Source organism: Cryptotermes secundus, unplaced genomic scaffold (genome assembly GCF_002891405.2).
Source record: "Cryptotermes secundus unplaced genomic scaffold, Csec_1.0 scaffold47, whole genome shotgun sequence".
In the NCBI taxonomy this organism is placed as follows: domain Eukaryota; kingdom Metazoa; phylum Arthropoda; class Insecta; order Blattodea; family Kalotermitidae; genus Cryptotermes; species Cryptotermes secundus.
Genome location: NW_019721002.1, coordinates 1,575,105 through 1,583,562, shown reverse-complemented (window position 1 = coordinate 1,583,562; position 8,458 = coordinate 1,575,105). Strand labels below are relative to the sequence as shown.

At 37.9% G+C, this 8,458-nt stretch overlaps 2 protein-coding genes across 15 annotated transcripts in view; both read right to left on the bottom strand.

Moving 5' to 3' along the window:
* LOC111874028 (dynein heavy chain, cytoplasmic) overlaps positions 1-2,945 on the bottom strand; it is a 112,713-nt gene extending 109,768 nt beyond the window's left edge. For 4 of the 8 annotated variants that reach the window (XM_023869163.2, XM_023869180.2, XM_023869208.2 and 1 more), the window contains exons 1-2: positions 2,574-2,945; positions 484-583 (exon numbers count right to left, since the gene is read on the bottom strand). In XM_023869163.2, the coding sequence (XP_023724931.1) occupies positions 484-583; positions 2,574-2,823 (350 nt within the window). In that variant the 5' untranslated portion in view covers positions 2,824-2,945. The remainder of the gene's footprint in view (positions 1-483; positions 584-2,573) is intronic. The other 4 variants (XM_023869154.2, XM_023869171.2, XM_023869189.2 and 1 more) reach the window with 1 other exon arrangement.
* A 925-nt stretch (positions 2,946-3,870) lies between these two features.
* Positions 3,871-8,458, bottom strand: part of LOC111873956 (putative helicase mov-10-B.1) — a 37,621-nt gene continuing 33,033 nt past the window's right edge. For all 7 annotated transcript variants that reach the window (XM_023869074.2, XM_023869079.2, XM_033755428.1 and 4 more), the window contains one exon: positions 3,871-7,180. In XM_023869074.2, the coding sequence (XP_023724842.1) occupies positions 6,977-7,180 (204 nt within the window). In that variant the 3' untranslated portion in view covers positions 3,871-6,976. The remainder of the gene's footprint in view (positions 7,181-8,458) is intronic.

Below are 8,458 nucleotides of genomic sequence, written 5' to 3'. Positions count from 1 at the left end.
GGGGGGGGGGGAAAGCGGCTGGCACGTAAGACTGACAACCTAGCCGCCATCTGTGAGCCAACTATCTCAACCCTATGGGCCTTCACAGCCTGTTACATGGATAAAAAAGTAAAGCTATCCCTGTAACATGCCGTGAAGGCCCATAGGGTTGTGAGACGTTGAGGATCCAACATTATCTAGACAATCGGCTCAAAGATGGCGGTAAGGTTGTCAGCCTTACACACCGGCCGCGCTTTAGTCCCCAGGAAACTTATTTAATTAATTCCTGGTACTCATTTCTGTTAGGGGCTGAGTGAACCCCACGGCCATAGTGTGGCTGGAAGGATTAGATCAACTGAAAAAAATCCAATGACTTCATTGGGACTTAAACCTGTGACCTTCCGGCTTGTAGCATAGCCCCTCAACCAACTATTCTACCGCATGCCCCGTTTATCTTTTTACATTACATCTTTCCTCAGATCTACAAAATTGCTCCAACTGTACCTGGACATCTTCGGATTTGTGAAATGAACTTCATTTGAGACACAGTATGTAACAGCATCTTTCTCCTCCTCTCCTTCAGCAGACTGGTCACCGTCTTCATCTGCAATGGATAATATTTACAGTAGAACTATAACCTTTACAGTTCCCGTGAAATACAGTTCTTTGTAATACGGTTCAAGTTATGGATTTCTCATATACGGAATGAATTTGCCCAGCCTAAACCAAATGCAAATAATTTTCTGAAGAGTACATACAGTCCTGGGTTGTAATGTCATGTAGTCTCAGAAAACCCTGCTATTTTGGAGGAAGACTCCACCTCCATTTTCATGCTTTAAGTGAAATCCAAGCAAGAAACCAGCACAATGCAGGTAGCAAGCAGGAATGTCAGTGAACTACTGAACTACAGTGTCACATCTGAAAAGACAGTACTCTTCAGTCTGATTACTGCACATACAATGTAGAAATAGCACAGCCCTGCTTCTTGGCTGACGATAGAGATGGGAGTGGTATGCTGCTCCAAAATGGTGGGCTTTTCCAAAGTACATGGCATTACAACTAAGAGGGCTATACTCTTTGTAGCAACCACTGTGAGAACCTCAACTAATTCACTAACTCCATAAAGATGAGCCCTTCAGCCACTCAAGAATTTCCAAACATTCTATGGAGCATGAAGGTTCATTACTATGTTCACAAGAGTCCCACACTGGTCCCTATCCTCAGCCAGATTAATCCAGTCCATACCACCCCATTCCATTTATCTAAGATCCAACTTAATATTATCCTTCTATCTAAATCTAGGTCTTCCTACTGGTCTCTTTCATGAAAACCTCAAATTCAAAATTATTTGCTCCTTTAACTTGAGGGAGGGAGGAAGAACCTATGTTTCACTCACTGATAACAAGGGATGCCTTTCCATGGAAGGTTACGTAACATGAGTCTGACCACATATTTACACTAAATATTTTAAGCTAGTAATCATCTGGGACGTGACATCATGCAAGTTGGATGGAAAAGCACCAACATAACTTTGGATGAACATGCTAACTCAGTATTCTGGGCAGAAGAGTGAACTCTCATATACACACACACACACACACACACAAACACAACCTTATAATTTATGCAACTCTGAAGATGCATAACAACAAAGGCAAAGCTGATTCAGACAATCGGTTTGAAAAGGCGTCCTAAAGTTCAGATATTTGCAAACAACAGTATTAATCAAATTAAATTTAAACAAAAAAAAATCAGAGCATATTAATGTGGTGAATGCCTGCTACCATTTAGTTCAGAATTTTCTTTCCTGTTTTTGTTTTCCAGTCTGCTACCTAAAAATGCAAATATTAAAATACATACTAAAGTACAATTTTCTATACATATCATGAAATTTTCACAGCAGCATTGTGGTCTTCTGGGTTATGAAAATGTGTAGTTATGTGGGCAGATACCAACACTTTCAGAACATCACAGTCTGTACAGTTTTACTTGGTGTCTTGGAAACTTTCTGCCTGACTACATGGAATCACATCCCAGGAGGACTAACCTCCATATTCTTGATGAAATCAAACAATTTTAATCGTTTGGTATGGGTGTGAAACTCGACTCTCACATCATTCACTGAGGGTCTATGTGAACATGATGCTGTCGAAAACAATTGGACTGAAGTGGGGAAGTGACAGAACTAAAAAAACTGCATACTGAGCTGCTTCATAATCTGCAATCTTAACTAGATACAATTAGAGTGATCAAGGAAGATGACCTGGGTGGGGCACATAACATACATGGGAAAGATAACATTTTCGACTGGATAACCTGAAGCGAAGAAACTTAGGCACTAATGGGAAAATTATAAAATAAATCTTAAACATACTGGGTGTCAGAATGCAAGCTAATTTATTAGTCACCCAACATTCTACTAGCTTCTCAAGAAGGGCTCTGCTCTATCAGTTATTATTGGACAGCAAATGAACAGGTACAAGCATATCAGCCATCTTTAATTATGTCATTCACAGGTAGCACTTCAGTACCTTACAAGGTTAAGGGTCAATGTTCCATTTAATTTTCTTCAGTCGTATCAATTTACAACCAACCTTTTGATGATGCACGCTGTATAAGCAAGCACGAAACTTGCGGATCGCTTAAAAATTTCTGTATGCAATCCTGATTACTGCGATCACTTAATGCTGCAGTTAATGCTGGAGAAATTATATCCTCATCCTCTGGCAGCAGAATAGTAACGGCCTTTTTCAAGTAAGTAGCAAACGTACAGTATTCGACAATTGCAACACTTTCGGCCACTGCAGGGCTATCTCCAGTTCCTCCTTCTAATGAATCACCCATTATTCAATTTACGTAGTCATGTAATTTCACATTGACCCACTCGACCACATAACAACTTCATTACTCATCTCCGTGCCCCCATCTTGTCGGGCTTGTCGGGTGCCACCGAAATCCGAACCGTTCCGAACTGATCCGATCCACAAACGTCAATGTCGTCGAGGGTCGTCGAGGTCGTCGATGTTGTCAAAATCGATCAATAAGGAACACGCGCAGCTCTTCACTGCGTCTGACGTAATACGAAAATCGGTGTTAAAAGGCAGGAACATATTTTAAATTGATGATAAATTTCGTTCATTTCCGTAGAATATCAGTTGTTATTAACTGTTGTCGGAGTCATAAGAGCGGGATGCAAACCACGATAGGTACATGAAGATGATTATGTTAACCAGAGAGCATTCATCAATTAACTGAGTGTATCACAGATTACTAAATTTTAGAATGTCACATTACAGAACTAAAGAAGCCATATCATTTAAACTATGTAGTCGTTCAGATCCCTGATGTAGTTAACTGTGCTGCATATATCATAATCTTGTATATACATCTACTCTGGCCTTTTGTTACTCGTTATATCTTTACCATGCTGAACACTGAGTATAATGCATTTTTGTACCCAACACCTCTGAACTTTGCTAAGCATACAAACTTTTGGTCTGTGGTAACTGCTGTTTTGAAATGGCAGATAATCTTTATTCTGTTAAGATTCATAGCTTCAGAAATTAATTGTAAATCAAAACAAGCCATAAAGTTGCAGAATTTATTTGGTTCACAGGTTATAATAAACACAGTAGAACCCACATTTTAATTTTCATCAATTCAAGGTCTACCCCCATTTAAATTTAAGTTTCAGTTATCTAAAGTCAATAATCCTTGTTAAATTTCCTCCACTTCGTGTTCAAATCCACCGATTCCATCCTCCACTAAAAAATATTTACATCGAGGTTTCAATGTCAGTAGCAACAGCAAGAGGTCATAATTGTTATAGTGAATAAGGAGATGGATTAGTAGTCAGGCTGGCAAGCAGAAGGTCTTACATATAAATCTGTTTTTACCATAAACTGTTTTATTGATACAAACCATTTAGATATACACGTACATAAAAATGTGAAATGTAAAATAATACTGTGTAACAACAAAAAAGTGTATCAAAAAAGCACAATAGACCACTGTAGGTCGTGGGCCGAAAAGGCCTACCCCTTATACATTCAAGTGTATCAAAAAGTGACCTTATTGTCAAGTGATTTAATATCCCCCAAATGATCTGATGATCAATTAAACATTTCTTGTATTTCTTAATTAATTTGGACACAAGATCATTAAAACATTTCTTCTCACAGATAACACACACAATACTGCACTTACTACAAACAAATTCATATAAAATAACTGTGTACTAATTTCAGGGTTAGAATGTACTGCCATGTCTCAGCTGCACTACAGATTCAGTCATGACAACTGCCTGAGGAGATACTAATGTGCAAAATAATAATGCAAGGAACTCTGTGAACAAATGTAATATCTGACACTGCCATGGAAGCAACTGTAAAGCTCACAGTCTTCTGGAATGTGAAGTCATATGGTCTAGTATAATGTTTCAGAGGAACCCGCTGGCCCTATCTTCAGAGCAGAGGACCAAGCCAAGAATGGAAGAGTGGTACAGATATAAGGAAAGGAAAAACCAGAATTGGCACTGGGTGAACCAGGTTTCTATGGAACATTAAGAAACAAACAGATGACTAAATACAGAATTAGAATATTAGGGAAGGTCTAAAGGTAGAAGAACAATTCGAAAAAGACTATAAATGAAGGGCATACTCTATTTGCCTGAATATAAGCTGGACTGCCAAGATTATGTGGTTTTGAAATGAATGAAGAAATATTTTTATGCACTTATATAATCACTAAATGCAACAATCTTAACAGCTGAGAGTTTCATACTGCTCACGCAGTTACATTTACTTAAAACATGTTAATTTAATTTTTATGGTTGACGACAGAATTTGATAACATCAGAAAATGAGGCTTGACGCTTTTCCATTAGGACGGCACTAATTTGTAACACTGATTCAAACTGACTTAAAATCAACATATACTTTAATAAAAACTACACATTATCTTTTGGTCATAACAATGAACAGTGTACCTTCATCAGATCCACACAATCCAATGACTTTTTTTTTAATGAACCACTTATAAGTCACACACTGATTTTAAAAGCATCAATTTTATTAACACAGCGAGGCTTATATTCACGTAAATACAGTACCTCCTCATAGAACACAACTCACCGCCTAATAGAATAATATATGAAAAGTCATCTGCTTAGCCCGTTACAGTTCTCATAATTTCAAACCTCACAACAACCTCAACCTAAACAAATCTGCCAATATACAGACTAGTTTAGGAATCACTTCTAGTATATAATACATATTGCACTAAAATTGCTGCTGGCATCACTCCTGCATTATAGACAGTGTCGCGTAACTTCGAACAAGGCCCCGCATTCCTAGTCAAATCCCGGGCATAGCTTGTGGCGGGAGGAGTTTCTTAACAATTGTTCTTCCACTTTCACCAACCCACCCCCTGTCTGAAATTTTTCTTCTGTGCATTCGAGGTTACTCTTGGCCTTGTTCAGTTACGTGACACTTGCTATAAACAACAAAGCGTTTAGTCTCTTTTCATATATTTATTTCACAGTGAATGGAAAGCACAAATGCTGTATCTACTTCTTGCTCCAATTCATGGTAAAAACATGTATGACTAGACGTCACACCAATAATCTGACTGTGGATTTTGAAACCCAAACATTCTTCAAAATCTGAAATAACCAGGCATTATCTCCCCCTTCAAAAAACGCAAAACATGTGAATTCCCACCCTCTGAAATGTATGTACTGTCACACAGATTATAGTCTTTCTTTGGAAACAACAGAAAACACATAATCCTTAAAATAGCTATCAAAGGGTAGACAACTTCTTTTCTCAAAGACAGTTTTTAAAATGTACGTTTTAGAAAACTTACTGAAAATATTTTACGAGTAAATTACTGTAAAAGAGGGGGTGGGGCAGCAGATAAAGTGACCCCTCAATTACACGTGTACCAAATTTTGAACTGCAGAGCTTATGATTTCTTCCAAAAACGCATCTAAATTTTATGAAAATACCAATGCAAAGACAGAGTTTACAACTTCAATATTTTTAAGTCCTGCTACTTCTTAGATTTTTGTATCTACACAATGGGACTTGCTGACCTTGGTTTCAAAAACTGTATGACCATAATAAATCAAAGCTATGGTAGCCTAACCCAAGTTTTTAAGAATGTGACATGTGACTCATAACAACTGTTGGTAATTACAGAAACTGATGCTTAACTTACAAGCCTCCCCCATTCCAGATTTACATAGAAGCCAGACAGGTTACAGCTTAAGACCTTGCAATTTGTGGGTCCTCCAAATACTAAGAAAATAAAATTACCTAACAGGATGACACACCATTTTCCTGTAAAACTCAAAAGATATGAAACAGCTTATTATCTTATCAGATTTGAATGATGCAAACAGCACATGCAGTAATACCTCTGAGAATCAAAAACAAATGCGGATGTGGCATCATTCCTTATAGTTCAAATGCGTGACTGTTCCAAGCAAACTCTTTGTGCAGTTCCACATACACTTGCCCACAAGTATCCACATCTAAAGCAACATTTCATAGTAATTTTTTAACAAAATACAACATTTTTAATATTTTTGTTAAGTTACAATCCATTGTGTAAAAGTCTGCCCACATAGTTATTTAGAAACAACCTTCAATATTTATTAATAATTTTTATACTATTTAAAAAAATACAGTAGCCACATTTTTATCACAGCTTACAACCCTGTGAAATCTTAATCTGGCTCTGCTGCCTTCAGAGAGGACAAGGTACAAAGTCACAGGCATGCTTACAGGTTTCAGGAGAAATACAGACTCACAACTATGTTTTGATTTGATAAAGAATGAACACATTTATATATCACTGATCTGAAACAATAAACACAGCATAAATATAACTACGTTGTGACTGCACTGCACATATGAAATAAACCAATCAGAAAGACTGAACCCATAATGTTTTATATGTAAGACACACAGTGAAGCATCAACAAATGCACCCTTTAGTCTTTATTTAACTTCTCAAATCTCTCTACTATTTGTTGCACCCACTCATCCTCACGAGGACTGTACCTGCACCCCCGGTATGAGTTAAGCTTGCAACAGAAATTTATAAGGTGTCTCCAGCGTTCATCAGCTTCCAGGATATGTGGGTTTCCCACAATGATCAGCAGTGAACGGGCTCTTGTGATGGCCACATTAAATCTCTGTATAAAAAAACATTACACTTCATTATATATCAGATGCTATGGGACTATGCTTTCTGTAGCTCACTGAATATGTTGAATATAAGAAACAAGGATAAGAATGGAATTAGAACTAAAAATTAAAGGAAAGAGACCTATGCGATGATGAAAATAATATGCTTCAGCCAGGTACTGGAAGACAGCAATAATTAAAAAGGAACAATTCTATGTGAGGGGGGGGAGGAGAAGGGGGGGAAAAATAAAAGAAAAGAAATGATGCTAGGCAAAGAGGAAAATGCAGTATGCATTGTTCAGTTTAGCTGCTAAAATGTCACTATGAAAAGTGTAACCCCAGGGCCTTGTCTCAGAGTGAGGACAGGTATCATTGGTGCTGTGGAGAGTTAACATATTAACCATATAGAGAACTGAATGTGCAGTGATCAGCCAGCTTCGTAAGTTAATATGATCCTCTGCAAGTCCTCATATATGTGACTATGAAGAGTACAGTCTTCTGGGTAGTAAAACTACATAGTTTGGAGAGATTCCCACATTTCAGAGTGAATTATCATCTTCATCTTCATGATCAAAAAGTAAGACAAGCAAGAAGCAGTCAGCAAGTCTGTCCAAAACGTCAGTCTACTTCTGAACTACAAAGTGTTACTACCCAGAAGACCATACTCTTCATAATCACTGCTGTGAGCAGTTGAAATTCAACAAATGATAACTATGTAGGATCTCAGGTTCCCACAGCGGTGGTTATGGAGAGTGCCATTTTCTGGGATATAGCGCCGTGTAGTCTGTCCCACAAGGTATCACATGATGGAAACACGTAGCAGTAGAATCTTCACTGCGGATCATATGAATGTGGACACAACCATGGAAAGGGAGAGACAAGACAAATAAGCAGCCATGAGATCTGACGTTCTAATTGCTAATATGAAAATTACTGTCTTATGTGTTGAGCTGCCACATAGTACTCTAGAAAGTTACCAACATTTGAGAGGAACTTTCTGCCCCATCTTCAAAAGAGTATTCCTTCAGAATGTGCGTATCTTTGTCAGACTATGCAGGATCAATTACCAGAAGACAGTAACCTTAAAACGAGGAAATGTGTTCATACTATGGGCTGCACATAAACAGACAAATAACACAAGCAACCTACAATTTCGATATGTACTTCCCTCATGAATTCAGATGTTGGACCATTCATTTCCTATAGTGGGAGGATGGACATACCTGAACTTGTACAAACTTCTCATTTCACCTGGATATGCTGTCCCCAAGGGGAAATGGAAGTGA